This window comes from Peromyscus maniculatus, chromosome 20 (genome assembly GCF_049852395.1).
Source record: "Peromyscus maniculatus bairdii isolate BWxNUB_F1_BW_parent chromosome 20, HU_Pman_BW_mat_3.1, whole genome shotgun sequence".
In the NCBI taxonomy this organism is placed as follows: domain Eukaryota; kingdom Metazoa; phylum Chordata; class Mammalia; order Rodentia; family Cricetidae; genus Peromyscus; species Peromyscus maniculatus.
The window spans coordinates 51046645-51074208 of record NC_134871.1 but is presented as its reverse complement, the minus strand read 5'-3'; the positions used below and the strand labels follow the sequence as shown (position 1 = coordinate 51074208).

The window sequence follows — 27564 nt, the reverse complement described above, 5'->3', positions numbered from 1 at the left end:
GTCATTGTAATCATTCACTTAAAAAATAGAATGTAAAGCTAGGCAGTGGTGGCGCACACCTTTAATCCCAGTACTGGGGAGGCAGAGGCAGGCGGATCTCTGTGAGTTCCAGGCCAGCCTGGTCTACAAAGCGAGTTCCAGGACAGGCTCCAAAGCTACAGAGAAACCTTGCCTTGAAAAACTACCACCACCACCACCACCACCACCACCACCACCACCACCACCACCACCACCACCACCACCACCAACAACAACCCCAAACCCAAAACCAAAACCAAACAAACAAAAAAAGAATGTAACCACATTGCAATTTTTATACTTCTTGGGAGATTTCGCTGGGGTGTATAAGCTGTAAGGGAAAAAACAAAAGAGAGAAGGAAAACATCAGGAAAGATGTAAAAGGAAGACATCAGGAAGTAGGGTAGCAGTCATCAGGAAAGCAGAGGAAGGAAACATCAGGGAAGAACAGACCAAAAAAGAAGAGTGGAACAAGGACAGGAAGACTAAAGACACCTCTATCCTCAGAAAGGAAGTCTGTTTTTCTAGCCAACTCTGCGTCTCGTTCCCAGTCTCTGACCTGCAGAAGGCTCACCCTCTGGACTTGTAGCTGTCTTGATCTATCAGTGAAGGAAGCCTGAGCAGGCTGCAGGCAGCTGCAAGGAGAGCCCCTACATGTAGGAGCCCCTGATGCAGACAGGTGAGGCCAAGTGTGGAGTCCAAAGGGAGGAGACTGTGTCATAGAGGGAAATGGGCAGAGAAACCAGGTGTTGGGAAGGCGGGGAGAAAGGTGTGTGTGTGTGTGTGTGTGTGTGCGTGCGCGCGCGCGCGTCCCCACTTTGAGTCTGAAGACTTGAGGCAATTACATGGTGTTTACATTAGTTCCCCGAGCTTGCCGTGAGTGGACCACAAACTGGGGAGCGATAGAAATGTGCCTGTCTGGAGCTCTGAGGTTAGAAATCAAGGCTCCTGTCTTGTTGCTTCTGGCCAGTGGTGGTCTGTGACATTTTCTAATGCCAATCTGCCTCTTTGAGTATGGTACTATTTCTCTTCATACTGGCTTACCTCGGTTTATCATTCCATACACATCTCTCTCCTCATAAGGAGAGCAGCTCAACATATAACCTTTCAATTTCATTACCTCTATGAAGACCTTCATTCCAAACGGTCAGATTCTGAGTTACTGGGAGTTCAACTACCTTCCAGGAAACACAATTTAGAGCACACACTGTACTCTGTGGAGGCAGGTTTAGAATGAGGAAGGAATGCCTCAGTATGGGGCTGGGATTCACTTCTGCCTCAGTGAGTAAAGCACTCACCACACAAGCCCGAGGGCCTGGGCTTGAATTCTCAGACACACAGCATAAACATCTGTAATCCCAGCGCTCCTGAGGGAGAGACCTGAGCCAGCCAGCCTGGGCTCACAGCAAATAGCAGAGACCCTAGAGAGATGCTAAGTGCATGGACTGCTCTTGTAGAGAACCTGAGTTTGATCCCCATTACCCATGCATGCGGACTGGCTCACAAAAGTTTGCAATCCCAGCTCCAGGGGACCTAACTCTGCTCTGGCTTCCACCAGCTTTCAAATGAGATGGGGGTGTGTGAGACAGAGGTGAGGTGGTGGGGAGGCAGGCAGAAGTTCTCTCAAGGTGGAAGGCGGGGGCTGGCACCCAAGGCTGCCCTCTGATTTACACACATGGACGTAAGTGTGTGCACACACAAAGAAAAGCAAGATCTCAAGCTGCAGGATACAAATCCTTAGGAGCCAGACTTGAAGCTCATTCTAGGGACGGTAGCAAAATCACACCATTGACACTCACTGGTATCACCCTTCCTCTAGGCTTGTGTTGGTCAACAATTACATCAAAGTAGCCTAGAACTCAGATGCCAGCACTAGAAATGGATGAAACAGTGAGGTGCTGACAAGTGATTGGAATCCTAGTACTTGCGAGGAGGCAGGGGGATAAACTGAAGGTCACCCTGGGCTACATGAGATTGTTTCCATAAAATCAAAAAGGATCAAATAGCCCAAGAGGTCCCCACACTCCTCTCGAAGCCATCCCTTATTTACATATAATTTTTATATTTATTTGTGTGTGCAGGTACATGTGTCATGGTGTGCACAAGAAGGTCTGAGGACAATCCAAGGGAGTCATTTTCTTCACCTATGTGGGTTCCAGGATCACACGGGTCCTTAGCTTTGTGGCAAGTGCCTTTAACTGTCCCGCTGGTCCACACCACACCCCTTCCCAGTGCATGCTGGCTGGAGGTGGACTCTTGAGAGGTCATACTCCTGAGTCCAGCTCATTGTCTGTTTGCCCCCTGGGGCTCCAGTGCCAGGAGGAAGGCTGGACCACACCTGCTGTGCTCTCGTGATTGGCAGGGAGCCCATCCAGCTTGGTGTGTGGTACGTGAAAGGTTACTAAGACGTGTACCAGTAACGATGGCAACTGCAAACCAGCCTCGGCTCACTTCCATTGCTGACATTTACCCTGTATGTTTAAGCTACCAATGTGTATCTTAGGAGCCTTCCTTTCTCCCATCTGTAAATGAAGCCAGGATGCACCTCGCAAGGGCAGCCACAGAAATGAACCAGCTGTCTACAATGTGTAGCCTAGCATCTAGCATAGAAGGCTCCCGAGAAGGATTGATGACTGGGTCTCCAGGAAGCTTGAGCAGAGGGTGCCTCCTGAAGGGTTGAGATTTGGTCTCATGGTCACTGCAAAGCCTCCAGTGGATGAAGTAGGGTGTGTGGAAGGAACTTCAGGATGACGCTAACCAGCAACCCACCAGGTGTGGTGGAGCACGCCTTTAGTCCCAGCACTCGGGAGTCAGGGGCAGGTGATCTCTGCAAGTTCAAGGCCAGCCTGGTTTACAAAGCGAATTCCAGGACAGCCAGGACTGTTACACAGTCTAGGAAGGCCAGGTCAGGCCTAGAATGATGGCCAAACATCTACCCTCTTGTCGGGGGTCTCGTGCTCCAGACACCTACAGGCACACTCAGGCCATCTTCCTCCCAGCCTCCTCACCTGGGGTTGATGTCCACTCACCTGATTCTTTCTCTTTTTTTGAAAGATTTTATTTTTAATTACATGTTTATGTGCACATCTGTACCCATGGAAACCAGAGGCGCAGGCTCCCCCTGGAGTTCAAGTTACAGGTGCTTAGGATCGAACCTGCCTTTTGCTGTGGTCTTCCATCTACTTCTGAACCTATTTACCCTTTGAGGAAATCAGGCTGTGACTAAGGCCTTTTTCATGGCCTAGGCTCTGCACAGGGTGGGCTGTCTTTAGCAGATGAGTCAGGACTGAGTTCTCTCTGAACCCGCCCAGTCTATGTAGCCCGATCACTCAGGGATGTATCCAGTCTATGTAGCCCGATCACTCAGGGATGTACCCAGTCTGGGTTGTGAGCAAAGCCATTTAGCACATCTCAGGATGATGGCGCAGACTGAGCACAGCCACAACCGGACACGGAGCCACGGGCCACGCTGCTTCTCCAAAACACAGAGAAACAGAAAGGGTGGCCCGCAGGAGCCCCACTGGTTTCCCGGATGTTACTGGAGGATTAGATGGCCAGTTTCATGAGTGTCTAACTAGGGCCCGGTGCTCACTCAGGAGACAGAGGTAAGTGGATCTCTGTGAGTTTGAGACCTGCCTGGTCTACATAGAAAGACCCTGTCTCCAAAAACAAAACAAAAAAACCCCACAACAAAGTGTGTGACTGGGAAAAACAACAGATCAAACTTGATGTTAAGACAGCAAGCTGCACAGTTACATGGAAATGTCAGGTCCAAGCTCGGCTCTCGAGAAGCATAACTCAGGCGGGATCCCCAGGGCCAGAGAAGCATAACTCAGGCGGGATCCCCAGGGCCAAGCTTCTGTTCGATCCTATACCTGTAGCAAGTAGCCTGGCCTGGGGGCACAGGTCCCTGCAAGTAATCCCAACTGTTCCTTTAAGAAGGTGGGTCGGGCCGGGCGGTGGTGGCGCACGCCTTTAATCCCAGCACTCGGGAGGCAGAGCCAGGCGGATCTCTGTGAGTTCGAGGCCAGCCTGGGCTACCAAGTGAGTTCCAGGAAAGGCGCAAAGCTACACAGAGAAACCCTGTCTCGAAAAACCAAAAAAAAAAAAAAAAAAAAAAAAAAAAAAAAAGAAGGTGGGTCGGTGTTCCCACTGACCCTGAGGTCAAGGCCACTCACAAGTCACCCAAGCCTACTACCATGGTCATTTCTCAATTACTGGCCACAGTGGGGCCCTAGGGCAGCAGGCAGTGTGGGACGCCCCCAGGAGGCACAAGGCCCTCAATCTGTTTTAGGCAGAGGTGGCTCTGTTCACACCCAGTGCCCACCAGGGCTGCCCACTCACAGCCGCTCCCTAGCTTCACTTCCACCACTTGCCTGGGTAGACACATGTGGATCAGTCCAGTTTTCCAGTGTGCTGAAGTTGCAGAGAGTCTGCCAGCTTAGAACTCAAGCTGCCCGGTCTGTAAGCCTGGCCAGTGCGCAGAGGTGGGCCCTAGAAGACCAGGCTGTCCGTTCACTGCACAGCAGTAAAGCCGGGCCTCCTCTCTGCTCCAGGGCCAGGCCTGGCTTCAGCAAGGGTCCAGGAGGACACCAGGGAAGAGGCTCAGTTGTCCGTCTCCTGCTTGATGCGCTCGATGGGGAGAGGCAGCTGTGGACTAGGTGAGCGGTCGGGCGAAGAGAGGTCTTGGTGCTCCTCCTTCACACACACAGCAATAACTGTGGAGAGGGAGAGCAGTGGGGGCAGGGGATGAGCGTGTGAAGGTGTGACAGCCTGGGGTGGATGACAGGCTAGTCAGGGCGCTGGTTTCCCTGGGCGGGGGACCTCTGGGGGAGCAGGGAGCCTGAGGGACGGCCTTCACTCTTCCCCTCACCCTCCTAGAAGCAGCAAGAGAAGGCCCCAGATTGCAGACATGGCAGTGAGACGTCCCCACAGATAACGGCACTTGCAGCCAAGCGGACAACCTGAGGTTGATCCCTGAGACCCACACGGGGGAGAATCAACCCCTGCAGACTGTCCTCTGACGGGTCCAGGTATGCCGTGGTTCACTCGAGCAGTCCCAATATACATGAGTAAAAGTTTAGAAAAAGAAAAAAAAAAACAGGCCCGAGGCATACCCCAGCCAGGCAGGAAACTGTGCCAGAAACCTGCACCTACCAGCCTGTCACCCACCTTAGTGAACATGTGGGTAGTTAAGAGGCGAGGGAGGAAGCTGGAGCCAGGACACTGGCTGGAGAGATTCTGCCCAGTTTAGAGATGGCTGGGTGTTTAGGAGGCTTTCCAGTTCCAGAGGTTCAAACCCTGTTTGGTGCCTGGAAAATCCCCTTCAAACTCCACTTTTATGCCCAGGCCCACCAGCAAAGAGGCCACATGTGAGAATGGAGCAGCCTGGCCCTGCCTCCACCCAGCCCGGCAGCTCTTACTGTCATCAGAAATGGGCTCCGACACCCCCAAAGCCTGCAGGTCATCCTCCAGGAAGGGCTTCTTGGATCCCTGTCTGATGGGCCGCGTCTTGGCTGATGGGATCCTTTTCCCTGTGAATAAAAACAAAACTCATCCAGCGTTGGTGCTAGCAGGCAGTGTGGCACAGTGGACCTGGATTCCAGTTCTCAAAGGTGCCTGAGGCCAGAGCATTGTGGCTGCTGGTTTTCTTTCTTTTTTATTTGAGACAGGGTCTCTCTGTGTAGCCCTGGTGGTCCTAAACTCACTCTGTAGACCAAGCTGGCCTCGAACTCACAGAGATCCACCTGCCTCAGCCTCCAAGCACTGGAAATAAAGGCGTGTGCCACCACTGCCTGGCTAGATTTCCGATGTTTGATTTAATTGTAACATGACACAATCAGGTCCCCACTTTGAAGAGCACAGCCTCAGTCCAAATGTCATGCTGCCCAGGGACCTAGTCCCTGCTTTTGGCTTCATGCCCTGCAGACCTTCCTCTCCTCCTCCACCTGGTGGCCACGCTGTGGAACCCCTTTCTACAGCTTTGTCACCTGCCCTCTGTCCCCTCCTCTGGCAGCCCCATGATCTACTAAGGGTGGCTCCTGAGAGCCAGGTGGAGTTGGCCCCGCTCAGCTGCTCTAGGAGGGTGTGAGGGAAGAGCAGCCTTGGGACCCCCCCTCCCCCCCTCCATTCCTCCCTCCAATCTCAGCCTGTTTCCTCAGCACTCACTTGATCCCCTAAGGCACAGGGTCCCCTGGGGGCACACTCCAGGAAGAGGAAAGGCATGACCACAGAGATCTCTGCATGGCAGCCCCCCAGAAGCCAGTGCTTGGCATTCTGGGGCTTCACTTACTTTTCTTCCCAAATTGTTTCTTTTTCTTCTTTGTGGCCTCTTTGCCCTTCAGAGGTGTGTTTGGTTCTAATGTTTGAAAGAACAAAAGAGATAAGAAGAGAGTTCTGGAAGGGCACCTCCCAGAAGACCCTTGGCCCTCATCTATGGGGTACTCCAAGTAGAGAAAGCAGAGTTGGACACTGAGGACAGGATGGGGGAAGGGCTGGAGGACAGTTATCCCATCCACCCCCTTGTCACTGGGGCTGCTCAAGGGGTCGGGTGTACAAGGGCCCAGACATAGGACAGAGAGGGCGAGAGGAACGAAGGTGTCTGCAGGGCTGGGGAGAGGGAGACAGAGGGCAGGAGGGGTGAGGCAGAGCTCACACTGCTTACAGCAAAGGTTCCCAACCCATGGGCCACGACCCCTAAGCCCATCAGAAAACAGATGTTTCCATTACGACTCAGAACAGTAGCAAAATTACAGCTGTGATAGCAACAAAAATAATTTCATGGTTGGGGTCATCACAACCTGAGGAACTATAGTGAAGGGTCACAACATTAGGAGGTTGAGAACCACGGGCCTAGAGAAACCCGGGGACTTCTCAGTCTCGTGCCAGAGGACTACGGTGGCCATGGGGAGGAGCAGGTGGCAGGAAGGAAAAAGACAAGCGAAGAGAATCCCAGAGTTCTCAGCGCCGCTGCCCCGCCCTGACCTGCAGACACAGGCGGCTGGAGCTGGTAGCCGGTGAGTTCACACCAGCCCACAGGGTAAATGTCCGGGGATTCACAGTCCACCCACTGGTCGTACTCGTTGTCCCAGCCATCGAAGTGAATGCTGAGGAGCCGGTGAACCACGCGTTTCACGGTGGCCACACAGATGAGCCGGGGCTCCATCAAGTCCACAGCCTCCAGCTTCATGCCCACTTTGAAGCCGTGGTTGGGGCAGTCCTGGTTGGGGAAGACGGCAGTTGCCCAGCTGGCCGGGGCTAGGCCCGAGCGCTCACCCAGGTAGGCAGGGAGCTGAGAGAACTACGGGTGGGGAGGGGCCACTGGAGAAGGCTCCTTCAGACAGCGACCCCACTGAACTCTCTTCTCAAGGGCCAGCCCCTGTAGAGAAGGGACTGGTCTACACTGGGGCTCTCAGAGTATCCATGTCACAGGCTTTTCTACAAGTGGCTGCTCCCAGCAGTAACGACTTGGAGGAAGGGGTAGAGATTGCCACCACTGATGTAGGCGCTGCCAGCCTCCCTGAGCCAGCTCGAGTCTCCTCACCATGTTAAAGAGTCTTGCGGGAGCCGCCTTCGACTTGGTCTTCTCCAAGTAGGTATCCCAGTCGAAGGGCTGAGCCTCATACCCTGGAGGGCAGACATTTAGAACAGGAAGGGTCAAGGGGCAGAGCAGCCTAGTGGGTAACTGTCCTTCTCCCCAGGAAGACACCTGCTTCAGGACAGTCCTGTGACCCAGGTCACGTACCACCTTAGGACACACGGGATTCTGTTCACCATGAGCCACACATCAGCCATGGGGCGGGGGAGCCCAGGCAGAGGAAAGCCAGCGGTGAATGTAGACGCCCACCATCTCTCTCACACTAAGGTGCCACACATCAGGGCCTCACCCTGCAAGGCCTTACCTTTTGGGGGTGTGAGCTCAATGTCGTTCTTTTGGCAGAAGGTGGCTGGGAAGATGGCATGGGAAGAGGCATGGTAGCAGAACCAGTCTGAGCCATCTGTGGAGGGTCCCCCGTCCACACAGATCATCAGGTAGCCGTCCAAGAGGACCTAGAGTGGGGCCAGCCAGATGTCTCAAAAGGGAAAAACACTTGCTATCTGCATGACTCAAGAAGCCCCACAGTGGAAGGACAAACCAACTACCACCAATTGTCCTGATTTCCATGCACATAAAATAAATGTAATTAACAAGAAAACAAAACAAAAAGCCCTAGGAACGGGTATAGAGCAATAAACAGCATCGTCACATTAACTGCAGACTGCAGACCCCCCAGAGTAAAGTAGCTGTGACTGGACACGAGGCAGGTGGAGCCAACTGGATGGTTGAATTCTGCCTTCCACCAAAATAGCCCCAGGTGTCTGGCGGAGCACCCAGCTCTCAGGAACGTGCATTGTGGGGTAACGCATCCTCTCCACTGGATGGCCGCCTCACGCGGTCAGGGCTTGCTCTCAGCATGCAGAGAGCACAGAGCTGGGCATGAGCAGGCTAGAGGGACAATCAGCAGTGTCCTCAGGCTGCAGCAACGAGGCAGTTAGGAGCAGGGGTCGGGCTGAGGCTCTGGGCATGCGAGAGGCAGTGGCAGGAAGGCCGACGCGAGGGGACAGTGTGGAGCCTGTACCTGACTGGGACAAGGCTGAGGTGTTAACGTGAAGACAGGTTCTGCGTAAAGGCAGGAAGAGTCTCCCTCTACCACACACAAGTACAACCTGAGCAGAGCTGGTGTCAGAGCCCCACGAGCCTAACTGTGGGGCAAAGCTCTGTGCGCTCCAGCCCCAGACAGCCGTGCTGGCGCTGGGAGAGTGCCGAGGCTCACCTTGCAGATGGTTGCCACACAGATGTTGCCCAGATTCAGAGGGTCAATGGCTTCTAGTTTCATCCCTTCCTCAAACCAGCCACCTTCTGTGTAGACAGCCCGCACCTTAAAGGATTCAGGGGAAGGAAAAGGAAGCGGGTTTCAGATGCTGCAGGCCTGGGATGGAACCAGAGGGCAAGGGGCAGTCCTTCTGGGTGTGGTGGTGCCCACCTATAATCCCAGAACGTAAAGAGGCTGTGACAAGCCAGCCTGAGCTACAATGAGACCCTGCCTCAGTCTACTCCCTAAAGAGGTCCTCATGTATGTTAAGGACTGTGGATCCATCTTTTCCATAATGGGCAAGGAACAGTCCCAGAGAGCAGCCTGGGAAGTGCCCACCGTGGCACCTTACCTTCTTGAAGAGGTAAGGAACGGCGTCACAGTAGATTTTCCGGAAGGTGGGATGATGGGACATATCACATCGTCTCTCTTGGGGAGATGGCGGAGAAGAGAGGAAGAAAGAGTTGAAGGCAGCCAATGGTTATCTCATTTCCTCCAGAATTATGGGGCCAGGGAGGCTACCTTTGTTCTCAGCTGTGCCCCAGCTCCCACCCTACACAGGAAAGCAGACAAGGCTAGCCCAGAGGAGCCAGAGCAGTCTTGTGGGCTGTTCAGCACTGGGGATCTGGGCTCTTTGGTGCTGGCACTGTGACAGTGGCACCTGAGTGACCCAAGTCGAGTCACTGGGCCTCTCTGAGCCTCAGTGCTGTCACTTGCAGGCAGTGATGGCAGTCCACCTCACTACACTCCTGTGAGGTACAGCGAAGGTGCTCCTACTGATCTGTGGGGAGGCTGAGCCCCGAGTTACACCAGCTGGGGGCTCCACTAACCTGACATCTTGATGCCATGGCCGACACGCCGTGACCAACCTACTGGGTGGATCAGGGGACTCCACATATGGCACCAGAAGTCATCATCACTGTCACCATCCTCATAGAGCAGCCGGAGGCGACCCCCAATTACCGTGTCCACCACAGCCATGCGGGTCCGCGACACCTGGGTCTTGTCCACGACCTCTAGGCGCATGCCCTGCCGAAAGGGGTACTTCATACTTTCCACCATCTGCAAGGACATGGAACGGCCATCCGCTTCAGTCAGCCACCCTCGCTCTCCTGCTCTCAGCAAGAGCCCAGCGTGGTGGCGCACGCCTTTAATCCCAACGCTCAGGAGGCAGAGGCAGGCGGATCTCTGAGCTCGAGGCCAGCCTGGTCTACAGAGTGAGTTCCAGGACAGCCAGGGCTACACAGAGAAACCCTGTCTCGAAAAACTAAAGCAAACCAAAGGAAGGGCCAGCAAAGGGGGTGCTGAAGAAATGACTCGGCAGTTAAGAACGCTTGCCACATTTGGTTCCCAGCACTGATATGGCAGCTCACAACCTTCTGTAACTCCTGTTCCTCTTCCGGCCTTCCAGGGCACTACATGCATACAACACATATACATGCAGGCAAAACACCCACATAAAATAAAAATAAGCAAATCTTTTTGTTTTTTTTTTTCTAAAGGGTCAGAGAGACCAGGAAAGGGTGGTGGGATCTCGGAGACACTGAGCCCTCCTGTCTTGCCTGGGCCCCAATCCCTTAGAACAGCAGAGGACAGGCCTACAGTTCTCAGTGGGTGCCCGCTTCTCACCAGGTTTCAGTTAGTCAGGATGATGGGAATCCCAGAGTCTACTTCAGACCAAGGAAACTCAAATGACCTAGAAAAGCATAGGCAGACTCAGTTCTGGTGTCCACGGGGCCTTTCAAGGCTCTGGACTGATCGCTGGGCACCCTTACACTCCCTCCTACCGCCTGGCCCTCTGTGGATGGCACATGTAAGATTTGTGTTCAGCAGGTATGGTAGCTGTGATCTCAGCACAAAAGATCATAGTGAGTTCAAGGTCAATCTAGACTATGTGGAGGGACTTCCTTTAAAAAAAAAAAGCCGGGTAGTGGTGGCTCACACCTTTAGTCCCAGCACTCGGGAGGCAGAGACAGGTGGATCTCTGAGTTCAAGGGCAGTCTGGTCTACAGAGTGAGTTCCAGGACAGCCAGGGATACACAGAAAAACCCTGTCGTAGGGGGAAAAAAAGAAAGAAAGAAAAAAAGTTAGTGTGGAGTTAGAGTTTGGGAAGGGTTTTATTTTGTCTTTCCAAGAGAATAAAAGCATCCAACTAAAGAATTTAAAGACCACTGGACAAATGAGACATCTGAAGAAAAGGATGAATTATCAGGGAAAATGTCCAAAGAAAAAAAGTAACTGGCTTAATGGTATATCACATTTCCAACAGAAAAAAAAACTCATAAATCTTCCTAAATGTTTCTGTGTTCTATAGACATAAAAGGCAAATGGTCTTTTTGTAGTCCCAACTCAATTGAAATTTAAAGCTGGCTTTGGAGTTGGAGTGTGGCTCTCTCCCTCTCTAAACCCAAGCATGCTTGTCAGAGGAAAATCCAAAATTTCTATCTTCAAGCAGAAGAGCTGGCCCAGTCCCCTAAACCAGACAGACCTTGCCTCTCCAGAGCTCATGGGCCAGACTACATCCTGCCACCAACCACAGGTAACAGCAGCTCATTTAGGAGTGATACAGCTCTGGGCTTGCAAGCCTTGGGCCACTTACTCTACCTGGCCTTTCCAGGCCCACAACCCAGGCACACCTGACTGCCTTCCCTGTTTAGCACACCGTAGGGGAGCTGAAGCTATCTATGATGGACTGATTTCTTTCTGCATTCTCAGCTTGGAGCTAGGCACGGTTAGTCTGTTTCTCAAGAGAATGCACACGCTCCTCCTGGCGGAGGAGACATTTGTTCATTCAAAACATCACTCTGAACTGGGCATGGTGGCACACACCTTTTCCCAGCACTCAGGAGGCAAAGGCAGGACACTTCTGTGAGTTCAAGGCGAGCCTGGTCTACATAATAAGTTTCAGTACAAACAGTGCTATGTAGAGAGATCATGTATCAATAAACAACAACAAAACCCCTAAAACATTACTCTGCATTGGGTTTGGTGGTTCCTGCCTGTAATTCAGCACTTCAAAGGCAGAGGCAGGGGGATTGGAAATTCAAGTTAGGCTTGCCAGATGGTTCAGTGGGTAAGAGAACTTTGCTGCCAGGTCTGAAGCCCTGGGACCCATTTCCAGGACCCACAGGGCAGACTTCACTTCTGCCCAGCACTGTAAATAAAGAAGTTCAAGGGCATCCTCACCCACACAGCAAGTTTAAGGCAGGCATGGCCTATCTGAGACTGTCTCAGAAAACAAACAGACAACCACCACCCACACTGTGCACTTAGATACTGCAGGCAGCAGAGGGCCGCGTCTCCAGTGTTCTCCACGAGCCCACCCCATTCTGCCTACCATCGTTTTCAGACGTGCCTGGCGAAGGAACAGCCCGGGGCTTCCCACCGGAAAGTCCTAAGCTGTGGCACCTGCCTAGAACTCCCGTGCCCTCTACGGTCTCACGTCTTCTTTCTCACCCTGTCTTCAGTGACTGTTCTACCTGTTGTCCCTTCCCAAGTGCAGAGCAGGCCGGAGCAGGGGGCAGTCAACACAGGCTTGCGGGCCTGTCCACGTGTGAAGAAAAGGGAGGCCTCCGTACTAGCCCTGGGGGCCACACCTCCCGCCGTTGTCTGTCTGCCTCATCTTGAACAAGTGCTGGCTGAGCGAGTGGCCAGTGGCCCCGTCACTAAATCTGCCAACTGTGCAGGGGGAACAGGAGACAAAGCTCCACTTTGCTGAATCCAGAGTAGAGAAAATAGAGTATGGAAGAGAGAGAAACTGCAAAGAACCCAGTAAGTTCCAAAGAAAAATAACCTCGACTCTGAGGGGGGAAAACAAATACAAAAGCCAGGTATGCTTATTAGAGGTGCACTGAACCCCTGCTTGGGGCAGGTCAGTCCCCTACAGAGACCCACCAGCCACAGCTTTCCATCCACACCACAGCCTGGCCTGTGATGGCCCCAATTTCCACTCCATCTTATGTCTCAAAGCTGGCTTCCACACCACCCCAGCTCTGCCCGTTCAGGTCCAATCCAAAAGCTAGTCTCTGGGAAGCCTGTTTGATACCTGCTCCTCTGAGAACACAAGGCCAGATCAACAGAGTCCTGGCAGCAAGTTCCTGTATCCTGCTGGGAGCCTCCCCAACCTCATCAGGAGACCTAAAGGTGGCCCACAGTGAGAATCTACTGAGGGAGGAGAGACAGTGTTCTGAAGAGCCTGGGATCCCTCTGAATGGTTACTATATACACAGACCTCGGTAAGGCAAAGACCTGAGTACCTTTCTAAGGTTTTGTTGTTTTCTACAAACAGATCTCGCTGTATAGTTTTAGCTTACTAAGAACCTACTATGTAGACCATGCTGTCCTTAAATTCACAGAGATCCATCTGCCTCTTTCAAGTGCTGGGGTTAAAGGCATGCACCACCATGTTCAGACAAAGCAGCTTTCTAAATTGAAATGATATTCCATTTGGATGGCTGACTAGCCCCAGTTCAGATGGCAGCCATGTTTAGCATTATTACCATTTTTACCATTATTTGTGAGCATGATTCTTACTTCTTCCACCAGGCTGGAGAGTCTAGGCACATGCATGTTTATGTGTATACACACACACACACACACAACACACACACACACACACACACACACACACACACACACACACACACACTTTGTATTCCCATAGTGCTTTGTTTTTCGTTTTTTATAATTTATTTTTATTTTATGTACACTGGTGTTCTGCCTGCATGCATGACTGTGTGAGGGCGTCAGATCCCCTTGGGACTGGAGTTTACAGCTGTGAGCTGCCATGTGGGCGCTGGAAGAGCAGTCTGTGCTCTTAGCCCGAGCCTTCTCTCCAGCCCCAGTGTTTTATTTTTATTACGTGTATCTGTATGCCGTGTGGGTGGGTGGGTGGGTGTGTGCCTGTGGAGGTCAGAAGAGGGTGTGGGATCCCCTAGAGCAGGAGCTGCAAGCAGATCGAAGGTGCCTGATGTGGTGCTGGGAACTGAACTCAGGTCCTCTGGAAGGCCAGCAAGTACCTTTAACCATGAGCCATCTCTAGACCCACCATTTTTTTTTTAAAGACAGGGTCTCAGCCAGCAGTGGTGGCGCCCGCCTTTAATCCCAGCACTTGGGAGGTTAAGGCAGGCAGATCTCTGTGAGTTCGAGGCCAGCCTGGTCTACAGAGCGAGATCCAGCTAGGACTCACTAGGACTACATAGAGACACCCTGTCTCAGGGAAAGAGAGAGAGAGAGGGGGAGGGAGGGGGAGGGAGGGGGGAAGGGAGGGAGGGAGAGAGAGAGAGAGAGAGAGAGAGAGAGAGAGAGAGAGAGAGAGGGAGGGAGGGGGAGGGACGGAGGGGGGGAGGGAGAGAGAGAGAGAGAGAGAGAGAGAGAGAGAGAGAGAGAGATATCTACTTGCTACTAGCCTTGACCTCTCCAGTGCTAGAGTTAGAGGCATGAGCCACCATGACCAGCCTGTCTTTTATAGTGCTGTCTTTTATCAGCAGGTCATAACTTCTTTTTGTCACTGTGCTGGCTAGTTTCACGACAATTTGATACAAGCAAGAGTCATTTAGGAAGAGGGAAACTTAATTGGAAAAATCCTTTTTTTTTAATTGACTAATGTGGGAGGGACCAGCCCACTGTGGGCAATCACCCTCAGCTGGTGATCCTGGATGCTATAAGAAAGCAGGCTGAGGGCTGGAGAGGCGGCTCAGCGGTTAAGAGTTCAATTTCCAGCAACCACATGGTGCACAACCATCCATAATGAGATATAGTGCCCTCTTCTGGCCTGCAGGGACACATGCAGGCAGAACACTGCATACATAATAAATAAATAAATCTTTTTTTTGTTTTTGTTTTTGTTTTTGTTTTTGTTTTTGTTTTTCGAGACAGGGTTTCTCTGTGTAGCTTTGTGCCTTTCCTGGAACTCACTTGGTAGCCCAGGCTGGCCTCAAACTCACAGAGATCCGCCTGGCTCTGCCTCCCGAGTGCTGGGATTAAAGGCGTGCACCACCACCACCCGGCTTAAATAAATCTTTTTAAAAAAAAAAAAGAAGGAAAAGAAAGCAGGCTGAGCAAGCCTGTAAGCAGTGATCCTCCATGGCCTCTGCTTCAGCTCCTGTCCTGACTTCCTTGGATGATGGACTATGACGTGGGAGTGTAAGCAAAATAAACCCTTTCCTCCCCAAGTTGCTTCACAGTCACGGTGTTTTATCAAAGCAATAGAAACCAAAGATCCTCTTAAAAATGCTAGAAGCAAGGGCAAGACTCTGGGAAATTTCAAAACCCAAAAGGTCAAGAAAGCAACAGGATCACTGTGGTGGACCAGGGTCTTGGCAGGGAGGGCAGGGAGGCAGCCACCAGGGGCAGCTCTGGGTGGAGGACCTGCCAGATGAAAGGTCACAGAAGGGCACTGCACGGGGATTAGGAGCTCGGTGCACAGGCTCTGCATGCAAAGTCCTCAGTCCACCCCAGAACCCCAGAACCAAAATAAAAGCCCTGAGGTGAACCCTATGAAGCATGGAGAAAAGTGGGAGAGGGAGGGAGGGAGGGAGGGAAGGGGAGGGAAGAGGAGAGGAAGAGGAAGAGGGAGGGGGAGGGGGAGGGGGAAGGGATGAGCCGGGAACACAACCAGACCTTGATGTGAAAATCTGCAGGAAGCGTCCTGGAGCCCACCAACCGCTTCATGAGGTAGGTCTTCCAGTCAGTAAACTTGACATGGATGGCTGCAGAGACATCAGCACAAGCCAGTAACATACACTGATAGAACCTTCACCAACCCAGACCAGCTGGAGGGATGCAACTATTTCATTCTGCCACTTTAGGCCAGTGATGACTCCATCTTCTAAAACCAGCCTCTAGGGCTGGAGAGATGCTTCAGTGGTTAAGAACACTCCCTGCTCTTCCAGAGGACATAGGTTCAACTCCCACCCCCCACCCCCCAACACACACACACACACACACACACACACACACACACACACACACACACTGTGATTCACAACCATCTCTAACCCCAGTTCCAAAAGATCCAACACTTCTTCCGACTTTCTCAGGATCCTGTGCACACACGGTGAACATCAGACATTCACTCAGGCACACACACACACACACACACACACACACACACACACACACACACACACACACACCAGGCACCGGGAGCTTTCTGAACTCACTCCGCGGCGGCACCAGGATCTTGCTGTTGATGGCACACCAGCCAATGGGATGGACATCCACAGTCCCCAGGTTGCACCAGAAGTCATGACTAGCATCGTTTTCAAAGCCTTCATATCGGAGCAGCACTCGGTACCCTGAAAGGAAGGACAAGGGGCCTGTGAGGGGAAGGAGAGGGGAAGGTACGTTCTCAGGCTTCCTTCCTTCCTTCTCTAGACCCAGTCAGGTTTCCTACTTCCTCTGCTGGGGACTCCTTGCAGACATGTGGGTCCCTGATAGAACAAAACAAAATCCACGGCACACATTTGGAAAGCATTCTGGTCTGGTGAACTCTTCCACCCCCTCATCATCTCCAGAATAAACCTTACAAATCAAAACAGAACAAAACCCTAGTCCCTGAGTCTGCCCAGTTCTGCACTCTCATCTAAGGGAGTGGAATATCCAAGAAGGGGAAAGCAAGCTAGTGGGTGAGGTTTTGATTCATGGAACCCATTTCACCCTAGGACACTACCCACCCACTAGATATGTCGCTCTGTAGACAAATTCCAGACCCTGCGCTGAGCAGAGGAACACCCACCAGCTGCCTGGATGACAGAGGCGATCCAGTACACCCGGCTGGGGAGCACGGCATCACTATTGAGGACTTCCACCTTCATCCCCTTCATGACGTCTTCCCACTGGTCATAGAGGGGCACCTGTGGGGATGAGAGCATGGAAAGGCTGAGGGGGGCTGCCTCAGGCCTGAGCCATCGTGTCCTCTGCACCTTAACTTCACACATCATAGACTGCGCAGAAAACTAGGAATAAAGAGGTAATCAGGCCTGTCCACTGTCCAGACACATGAGATAGCAGAGCGCAATCAGGCAGAGCCATGGGTGGAGGGCCAGAGGCACAGACCTGAATTATTACGCCTCATTACAGGCCAGCTCTTAATCTATCAGTGTGGACACCCTGGTGCGTCCTGACCTGTCATTCCGCCAGCTGTACAGCATGTCATAGCACAGAGCTACCCACGTTACTATCATTCACCCTGCGCTTATACACAGAGCTGGGAGAGCGCATGCACACTCATCCCAGTCCCTGCCTACTGAGCAGCAGCTTCTGCCTACCCTCCCAATGCTGAGCCCTCCATCTGCTGCCAATGGGAAGCTGGTCCTCCTTTGGATCTTCTTTCACTGTCAGACCCAGCCTAAGTTACTTGCTAACAATCCATCTCCCAGGGCAGACAGGCTCACAGAGGCTGGGGGCAGCATGCCGTGGCCAGGCACACAGTATCTTGTGTTAAATATGACCTAATCTCCCTACAATAAAAATGTGGGGACTAGGAGAATTCAGGACAAAGGAGAATGCTTTCTTCCCCTGCAGGAAAGATATGTACTCACTAGCAACTCAGAGAAAGACACAGTAGGGCTAGGACCAACTTGTTCAGGGCAGGCAGAACAACGTAGGAAGGCCAGGCAGCTGGCTTACTCTGGTCAAAAGAAAGCCTCAGGAGGCCTTCTCTCTGGCTTTAGGAAACAGGACTAAAAGGCTAGGAAACTGTGTGGTGAAATATTATTTTAAGATGTGTTACATTTGTTTATGCTGTGGAACATCCGTTTAATGATGCAAAGATGTGTGGCATTCTTTTATGTTGCATTTGTTTAACTCTGTGAAGCTGTGTTACTGTGCCTGTCTAAAACACCTGATTGGTCTAATAAAGAGCCAATAGCTAGGTAGGAGGAAGGACAGGCAGGGTTGGCAGGCAGAGAGAATAAATAGGAGGAGAAATCTGGGAAAAGAAGATAGAGGAACAAGAAAAAGGGGAGATGAGGACATCAGGGGCCAGTCACTCAGCTACACAGCAAGCCACGGAGTAAAAGTAAGAAGTAAAGAAAGGAATAGAGAATAGATAAATATAAAAGGTCAAAGGCAAGAGGTAGATGGGATAATTCCAGTTAAGAAAAGCTAGCTAGAAACAAGCCAAGCTAAGGCCAGCATTCATAAGGAAGAATTAAGTCTCAGTGAATTTATTTGGGAACTGGGTGGTGGGCCTCCAAAGAACCAAAAGAGTAAAAAACAAATGATAAAAACCCAACCACTACAAAATTGGGCTTGACGGCCCACACCTGTGTGCCAGCACCTGCGAGACTGAGGCAGGAAGACTGCTCTCAGACCAGCCTGAGCTCTCATGTGAGACCCTGTCTTAAATTAAAACAAGACACAAAAATGAAAGACAAGTGGGGGGTGGTGGTGGTGGTGGTGGTGGTGGTGGTGGTGGTGGCGGCGGCGGCGGCGGCGGCGGCGGCGGCGGCGGCGGCGGCGGCGGCGGCGGCGGACGCCTTTAATCCCAGCACTAGGGAGGCAGAGCCAGGCGGATCTCTGAGTTCGAGGCCAGTTTGGTCTACAGAGCAGAACCAGGACAGCCAGGACTACACAGAGAAACTCTGTCTCGAAAAATCAAAGGTGTGTGCCACCACTGCCTGGCTAAAAACAATTTTTAATGGGGGGAAAAACATCAAAAATGAAAAAAAGAACACCCCCTGAACTCAGACTAAACCAAAATTCAATTGTGTAAATAATTGTATGTAGACACTTCAGAAAGCAGGGGCAGTGATGTATGGTGCAAGACACTCTTATTTTTTCTTTCTTTCTTTTTAAAACAGGATCTCTCTATCCCTGGCTGTCCTAGACACTATATAACCCAGGCTAACTCACAGAAATTCACCTGCTTGTGTCTCTCAAGTGCTGGAATTAAAGGCATACACCATTATATCTAGCATATATTGTATAAGCATATTGGTGCTTTGCCTGCACCCCAAAAGAGTGCACAGGATCCCACAAGAATACAGTTATAGGTGATTGTGGGCTGCCATGTGGGTGCTAGGAACTGAACTCAAGACTCCTGGAAGAGCAGCCAGTGCTCTTAACCACTGAGCCATCTCTCCAGCCCTGCAAGACAGAGGAGGATTTCTGGGGAATGGCCAGCCTGGAGCAGCTCAACTGAAATGTGTGGGTAGCAATGAGGCAGGCAGCTGAGATGTCCCCCGGCTCGCCCTGGCTCTCCCTCCCTGGTTGCAGAGCACTCACGTGTTTAAAGCAGCTGACAGGAGCAGCCTTGTAACTGTGGTCCTTCAGGAACTTCCCCCAGTCGAACCCTAAGACCAGAGCTGAAGAGCAGAGAGGAAGAGGTGAAGCCGGGCATCCTCGGCAGCATGTTAACATGAACTGGAAGCCCCACCGGGCTCTAGGAACGAGTCTCTTTATCACCACCAATGGCCATCAGGACCGTGAGCAGAGGGGCATCCAAAGAGAAACTTCTCTCCCTTCGGGCCCCACAGACAGGGGGAAATGGATCAGATCTCCTAGGATTAACTTCCTCCTCCTGCACTGTCATTGAGACCCCTCGAGGGCCAGGGAGACAGAGCAGCAGACCGCCCACCTGGCTGAGCAGTGCAGTTTCAACCTCTTTGAGGCTTTGTGTGATTTGCTCATCATTCACTACGCTTGGAAAGAAGAGGCCCCTTCCACCTGCTGCATACACCCTGGACCTCTCCTGCACCAGGGAGACAGAAGCCATGGAGACCAGATGCAAAGAGAAACAAAGCAGCTAACTTGGTTTCCGGGTTATCACAGACCCAGGCAATTGAGGGCCATTGAAAGAACTGCCAGCCAGGTGGTGGTGGCACAGGCCTTTGATCCTAGCACTCGAGAGGCAGAGCCAGGCGGATCTCTGTGAGTTCAAGGCCAGCCTGGTCTACAGAGTGAGATCCAGGACAGGCACCAAAGCTACACAGAGAAACCCTGTCTCAACAAAACAAACAAACAAAAAAAAAACAAACCAAAAAAAGAAAAAAAAGAAAGAACTGCCTAAGCTCATTTCCACAAAAGCCAACAGGTAGAGACAGTTCATGGCAGGCCTGGACCCCAACTTCCTAGCAGGCCACCTTTTCCAGTCCTTCCTCCTAGGAAAGGCCATTCCCCAGCCTGGTCACCATCCCAGGATTCTGTCTCACCATCTTGTCCTGTGGGTGTCCCATCTGCTAGCTGCCCTGTCCCCTGGGCGTGGAGGAAGGCTCCAATTTTGGCAGACCAGGCTGCCTTGTGCAGCACTTTGGCTTTCTTGGTGGGCGGCTTTCCCTGGAAGTCAAGAAGAGAAGGGTACATAGGCTGACAGCTATGAATGGGATCTGTTTTTATTTTGCTTTGTTTTTTTTGAGATACAATGGCCTGGAATTTGTAGCTCTTGTGCCTCTGCCTCCTGATTGCTGGGATTCCAGGCATGTGCCAGCAGACCAAGTGAGAAACAGAGCTTTGATTGGTACTGCTGAGGCCAAGCTCCTGGTCTTGGTCCAGCTACTTAACTTTCTTTGGGCTTGAGTTTCTTTGTTAAAACTGATGATGAATGAGCTGGGCAGTGGTGGCAGCGCACACCTTTAATCCCAGCACACAGGAGGCAGAGGCAGGCAGAACTCTGTGAGTGCAAGGCTAGCCTGGTCTACAGAAGGAGTTCCAGGACAGGCTACACAGAAAACAAAAACAAAATCTGATGATGAGTGAGAACACTCGGGAGATGTTTACAGAAGGATGGGGTCCGCAGAGCTGCAGATGAGGGAGAGGCGCTCATCCTTCAGGCCTTTGCCTTCTCCAAAAGCCTCTCCTTAACATTTTCCTCACACCCGCGGGCCTCTCCATGCTCCCAGCTCCTTGGAGAGCTACAACTGAGGGACTGAAGAGGGGCCAGAAACTCTCCAAACACACAGGCAACATTTGGAGAGTCTGCTCCAGAACATTCTAGAGACTTTCATCAGGGCTCAGGAAAAGCTCACTTACACAAGCTAATGTGTAATGTTTAAGCAACAATGACAAAGGCCAGGAATCCACTCAACAGGCCAGCTAAACAGTAGCCACATTACAGTTATGAAGTAGCAACAAAAAGAATCTTACAGTGGGAGTTACCACAGAATGAGGAACCAGCCGGGTCATGGTGGTGCACGCCTTTAATCCCAGCACTCGGGAGGCAGAGGCTGGCAGAGGCCAGCCTGATCTACAAAGCAAGTTTCAAGATAGCTAGGACACAGAGAAACCCTGTCTCAAAAAACCAAATAAACAAACAAACAAATAATAAATAAATAAATAAAATAGGGGTCTGGTAAGATGGCTCACTGGTTAAGACTACTGGTTGCTCTTCCAGAGGACGCAGGTTCAGTTCCTAGCACCTACATGGTAGTTTATAACTGCCTCCACTGCCTCCAGGTCCCAGGCTACCTGACACCCACTTCTGGCCATCTCAAAAACAAAACAAAACACCTGAAGGAAAGAAAGAAGTGGAGGGGGGAGGTGGCACTTCTTTTTTTTTTTTTTTTTGAGACAGGGTTTCTCTGTGTAGCTTTGGTGCCTGTCCCGGATTTTGCTCTGTATACCAGGTTGGCCTCGAACTCACAGATATCCGCCTGCCTCTGCCTCCTGAGTGCTGGGATTAAAGGCGTGCGCCACCACCGCCGGGCCAGAGGTAGGAGGGTGGGTGGCAATATTTGAGGCGAGGTCTCGTGTACCTCAGGTGACCACTAGGGATGAGCTCCCCAAACTGACTGAGCCTTCAGCCTCCAATGCTGCGGTGGCTCCGGCTCAGCACCCAGGACCGGGAGGGTGGGAGTGGTTTGCTCTCACCTGCAGTCTAGCCAAGATGCTGGCTTTCTTGGAGTTGGAGGAGTAGCTCCTGGAACACGAGACGCTGCAGAACCTCTTGGTCTTGGAGAAGAAAGCTTCTCTTGTGCCCACGATACCACACATCTCACAGACCGCTAGAGAGAGAGCTCAGCATGTGACTCCCTGACATCATTACTTTAAGTCAAACAAAACCATGGGCTCCTCAGATTCCTGAGCACGGCATCAACCCCGTGAGTGTTCAGCTCTAAGGCTGACCGAGTGAGTAAGAGGTGGAGGACAGTGCACTTCTCTTCCAAGAGCCAGTGTCTCTACCTGCTACCCTCAAATCTGTAGGTCAGCTGACCTTCTGCCATCAGCCTCTCCAGCAGCTGGGACTACCAGCGTGTGCCCCCGCTCCATCTCTCTAGCCAAGATGACTGGTGGTTTCCCTTGGATCTTTATGGAGAGCCAGGGCTAAGGGACTGGAAATGCACCCCAACACCTGCAGAGACTGGCCGACAGGTTTTGGAGAGGAAAAGTGCCAAGAGAAAAGGTGCTCCTGTTCTCACAAGCAGCAAGTGGACAAGCTGGGTTCGCCTGACTTCACACTGGGTCACTGGCCTGGACTCCAGTGAGGGTATCTGACGTGCTTTATCAGCTTCCCGCAGGACTAATCTGCAGCCGGGGTCATGAACCAGCCCCTGGACCAGCTGTTCTCCCTAGTGACTCCTGCTAGACTGAAGTTCTCAGAGGCGGAGAGGGCTAGAAGAACATAGGAGGGGGAAAGACGAAGAAATGTGGGAGGAGAAGCCAAGACGATTGGAAGGGAACCTGACCCCCAAGAGTGCAAGTGTGAAGGAACGAGAGGGCCCGCCTGCAGAGTGCAGGCTGCCTCTGTTCAAGGACACACTGCTCACACTCCGGAAGCCCTGGCGCAGGGTCTGGCAGCCATCCAAGGCTGCAGGATGATCCTGGGCCACTCCCTTCTGCCCACCTCCATGCCTGCCCTCTGACCTGCACGTCCCCCCACAACTTCCCAGCGGCGGCCCAGAAGCTATCTGTTTGCACTCCCGCCCCCACATCCAGACGCGGACCACCCAGGCTACCCACACTACCCTAACGGCGTCATCTAACAAGCGCCGGCGTCATCTAACAAGCGCCGCCGCGCAGACACGAGCTGTCAGAGACTTTGAAACGAGACTGCAGGAGAGGACAGACCCTTCGATATCTGTATGGCTCTGCCCCCACGGCCTCTGTCCATCCATCCCACAGCCCCCCGCCCCCCAACTACTCCCCATCTTTAAGGACACCGTGAAGGCACCTGGCTCAGAACCGCTGCCATCCAAGGAGCGGGGCTGGCCAGGGCTGAGCAGAGGCAGCGGTGAGGTGGGAAGCTCCCCTGCCTCGCGGTCTTCGTTCTCCGCGTCGCTCGACTCCTCCAGATAGGAACTGCTTTCACTGCCCGCACTGCTGTTGTAACTCCGGAAGCTATCGTAGCCCCCGAAGAGTTCCAGGTCGTCGTCCTCCTCTTCTTCCATTGGCTCTGAAGATGGCGTCTCCTAGTGGATGAATGGCAGGTGGGAAGAGAATTTGCAAACCCGGTAGCCCACCCAGTGTGGGTTGTGGATTTGAACCCTGGTCCTCTGAAAGAGCAGTAAGAGCTCTTAACTGCGGAGCCATCTCTTCAGCTCCCTACGGGATGACATTTTAATATGGATGAAATAGAATATGGATAGGGTCACATCTGGGTAAACCTACCGTCAACTAAAATATGATAAATTGAGGAGCTGGAGGGATGGCTCACTGTGTAGACCAGGCTGGCCTTGGACTCAGAGATCCGCCTACCTCTGCCTCCCGAGGGCTGAGATTAAAGGCGTGCGCCACCACGTCCAGCCCGACCACCTAGCCTACCCTAGCTTATCAAAACAGTGCACAGCGGGATATTGGTTGTTTTCTCTAGTGACTGCATGGCTAACTGCAAGCTGTGGTTTGTTTGCGCCTCTGCCCACCACCACGAGCTCTCATATGGGCAGCTTGGGTACTGCGCAAACGTCAAAGTACAATGTCTTCTGAATAAATATTGCTTTCACACCACTATAAAGTCAAAAAATTATGACAGGGATCAGAGGTCTATACAATAATGTGGAAACTATATTCCAAGCACCTCAAAAAACAAACAAACAAAAAAACTTCCTGGGCAGAAGGCATTTGAAATCCATTCTCCCCTGTTCAGTCTATGCACACCCAAATGATTTCAATCAAAAACAATTTTTTTTTTTTTTTTGGAGACAGAGTCTCTCTGTATAGCCTTGGCTATCCTAGAGCTCTGCAGACCAGACTGGCCTTGAACTCTCAGAGATCCACCTGCCTCTGCCTCTCCAGTGCTGGGATTAAAGGTGTGCGCCACCACCACCTGGCTCAAAAACAAATTTAAGGCTGGCAGCAGTGGTACTCCTGTTACTGCCTAGCCCACTGTCCCTGGCAGTGTATTCAATAAGTCTATTTTCTTCCTAAAAGTGTGGGCAGGGGAAACCTGAGAAAAACTGAGACCCAGACTGTCCCAAGGAGGATTTGCGTAAGATGATACACAGATAGTAACTGTATAGTGGTATGTACCACAGCTTACAGTTAAGCTCTGAATCTATTCGGCTACTGATCCTTGGATCATTTAACTCCTGTGGGCCTCAGTCTTCTCATCTACGACAGAAAAGTGTTGGCTCACAGAATGTGAGGTATAGATGTGATACTACATAAACACTCAGGGTTCAAATACCATCTCTAGTACTTCCTAGCTGTACAATCCACAGCAAGTCAACCCCCATCGTCTCGGCATCCACAAAATGAGAACAAGACCACCATTTAATAATATTTTGGGACGTAGGGATGATAAAAGTAAAACACTCAGGCTGGGCGGTGGTAGCTCACGCCTTTAATCCCAGCACTTGGGAGGCAGAGGCAGGCGGATCTCCGTGAGTTCGAGGCCAGCCTGGTCTACAGAGTGAGTTCCAGGACATGCACCAAAACTACACAGAGAAACCCTGTCTCGAAAAACCAAAAAAGTAAAACACTCAGAAGAGTGCTCAATAAATGCTGGCCATTATTACTGCTTGAAAAAGAGCGGAGACTTCAAATGCACAGTGTGGTGGATAACCGCCCCTGTACCATGGGGAAGGCGTAACAAGGTTTTGGAAACTGACAAACTAAGTGCCAGCATCTGGCACTTTCCAGCTGTGTCCAATCCTGGGGAACCCAACAGGCTGTTTTAACCCCTCCCTAAAGAAGATGGCTATGCGTATAACTGGAGACAGACACGTGAACGCTCCGGCGTGGTATCCACTTTTTAATAATCAACTTTTATTTCCCTTGACTTCCCGCGTGGAAGCGACAGGCCGCCGCACAATCCCTAAAGCCAAGAAGACAAAGAAGCGGCGCACACAGTTTAGAGCCCGGCTCCCACGCCCCTGCATGGGGAGGCGTGCCCTTCCTGCCGTCTCCCACGGACCCGAGGCCACAGTTTATCAGGAGCCAAAAACGAACCCGGGGGGGTCTCGGGGCGGGACTACGCTCCTGCCCTCAGTTTCCCAATCCTGCAACTCTCCACCCCCGAGGCATCGCTCAAACGGCGCACCCGCCGAGGGAGGCGTTCAGGGCTCCCTTTCCCGGCAGGGCTGAGCCCTTCCCCTCTTACCTCAGTGCCCCGCGATTTCTCCATGATACCAAAGTCAATTTCCTCAACCGTCACCAGGTGCAGGAAGCCATATTGCCCTCGCCGCTCACCGAGAGTGTGCTCATTGGCCACCGCGCCTGCGCTGTGGACCAATCGCACCGTAGGAAATAGGAAAAGCCGGTTCCGCGCTCGCCCGCGCCCCGCCTCCACTAAGGAGGGGCTGGGCAGCCCGGGCGGTTATGGGAGTTGTAGTTTTTCTCTCGGGTGAACGAGAAGGGGCGTTGCCTTAGTAACGCATAAATCACCTGGAGGGTGCTTCTCTTGTCCTCCTCTGTAAGCCATCTTTCAATACTTCCCAGCCCCTAGGATGGACGCGTCCAGGCGCCAGGCAAAACTTCGCACCCTCCCCAGGTAGGAAGTAAAGGTGCTCGTCTACTGTGATGCCTAGAAGAAATGCCTACTCCCTCTTTCAACTCAGGCAGAAAATGGAATATTCTTAATCCCTATGTATGCTATAAATGCTGTGCTCCCTCAAAATTCTCAGGCTGGGCCTGGTGAGATGGTTTCGCGTGTAAAGGAGCTTGCCACACGAACCCTTCTACCGGAATTCAAATCTCCAAGCCCAAGCCTTCCAAAGATGGAAAGAGAGAACCGCCGCCAAGTAATTGTCCTGACCTCCACATTCACACCCCCACACACATCAAGCAAACACACACATGCTAAATAAATAAATGTAACAAAACAACAACAACAAAGGACTGGAGAAATTCCGTGGTTAGTGGCTGTTCTTCAGAGGACCCGGGCTTGGTTCCCAGCACCCACATGGCAACTCCCAAATGTCTGTAACGCCAGTTGCAGTGGATCCTACCCTCTCTTCTGAACTCTGAGGACCCTAGACACTAACATGTGCGCGCGCGCGCACACACACACACACACACACACACACACACACACACAGTGCAAAATACTTATATACATAAAAAAATTATAATGATACGTTATGACCCAGGCTAGGTGGGATGATTCAGACAGTAAATGATCGCCGCTAAAGCATGGGGACCCGAGTTCTGTCTCCTGTACCTGATGGAGGGTGACTGTAAGCCCAGCACTGGGTAGACAGAGACAATGAGTGCCAAGAGACTGAGGAAGAGATCTGAAGTCAACTTCTTTTTTTTATTTTATTTTAAAGATTTATTTTTATTTATTATGTATACAGAAGAGGGAGCCAGATCTCATTACAGATGGTTGTGAGCCACCATGTGGTTGCTGGGAATTGAACTCAGGACCTCTGGAAGAGCAGTCAGTGCTCTTAACTTCTGAGCCATCTCTCCAGCCCTGTTTTGTGTTTTTTGTTTTGTTTTTTCGAGGCAGGGTTTCTCTGTGTAGCTTTGCGCCTTTCCTGGAACTCACTCTGTAGCCTAGGCTGGCCTGGAACTCACAGAGATCTGCCTGCCTCTGCTTCTCCGGGTGCTGGGATTAAAGGCGTGTGCCACCACCGCCTGGCCTTTGTTACTGTTTTAAAAAAGCCTCTGAGTCTAATTTGTGCAGCCCTCATATTTCTCGGTGTAGAGCCACCACTCGAGTGTGGTTGGCCTCCCAGGAGCCATACCTTAAAGAAAACCACCAACTCCCCCCAAATCTGCTGCTGTCCATGGTGCCTCAGTTAGGAGTAGGAGCTCACAACCCCCTTCCCACTCCCTCCTGGGAAGTTGTTGGCTTCATCTAGTGCATGCCTTATTACAGGCAGCCACAGCTGCTGTAGATTTATGGGTGCAGTGGTCCTGTCGTGTCCAGAGACATCCTTTAGCTCTGGTCTCTGAAAAATTTACCAAATTGCCTAGTGGTGGTGGCACAGGCCTTTTATCCCAGCACTCAGGAGACAGAGGCAGGCGGATCTCTGTGAGTTAGAGGTCAGGCTAGTCTACAGGGCTACACAGAGAAACCCTTTTGAAAAAGAAAAAGGAAAACAAAAAATTGACCAACTCCTCAGTTCTGTGAGGATCCCTGGGGCCTGAGGGATGGGCGTGTGTATTGTCCCATTTGCGGGTGCCCACTCCATTGACGCTCATTCTCTGCAGTGTGACCCATTGTGAGTTTCTGCACACACTATTGGATGTCAGTGAGGATTTTGTTGTTTTTTTTTTTTGTTTGTGTGTTTGTTTGTTTTTGTTTTTTTCCAGGGTGGTGGTTCAGAGACTTGTTATGTATCTCTGGCTGGCCGGGAATTTTGTTGCGTGG

General features: G+C 51.8%; 1 protein-coding gene across 1 annotated transcript; it reads right to left on the bottom strand.

Moving 5' to 3' along the window:
* Window positions 1–4192: 4192 nt before the first annotated feature.
* Window positions 4193–26204, bottom strand: L3mbtl2 (L3MBTL histone methyl-lysine binding protein 2). The gene is made up of 17 exons (XM_042264740.2): window positions 25348–26204; window positions 22981–23218; window positions 21681–21814; window positions 20027–20150; window positions 19101–19180; window positions 16609–16726; window positions 16034–16168; window positions 15492–15580; window positions 9701–9932; window positions 9223–9299; window positions 8832–8936; window positions 7920–8067; window positions 7562–7644; window positions 7003–7237; window positions 6311–6376; window positions 5442–5552; window positions 4193–4736 (listed from the first exon to the last, which is right to left on the bottom strand). The coding sequence occupies exons 1-17, from the start codon at window positions 25369–25371 to the stop codon at window positions 4624–4626; spliced, it is 2112 nt and encodes a 703-aa protein (XP_042120674.2). The 5' UTR covers window positions 25372–26204; the 3' UTR covers window positions 4193–4623.
* Between the last annotated feature and the right edge of the window lie 1360 nt (window positions 26205–27564).

Bases quoted from the DNA above. Each gene is read 5' to 3' on its own strand.
- L3mbtl2 (XM_042264740.2), bottom strand. From the start codon at position 25,371: ATGGAGAAATCGCGGGGCACTGAG. The intron at 16,727-19,100 runs GTGAGTGCTCTG...TCATCCCCACAG, and splicing joins CTGTCAGCTGCTTTAAACAC to GTGCCCCTCTATGACCAGTG. The intron at 15,581-16,033 runs GTGAGTTCAGAA...ATGTCTCTGCAG, and splicing joins GATCCTGGTGCCGCCGCGGA to CCATCCATGTCAAGTTTACT.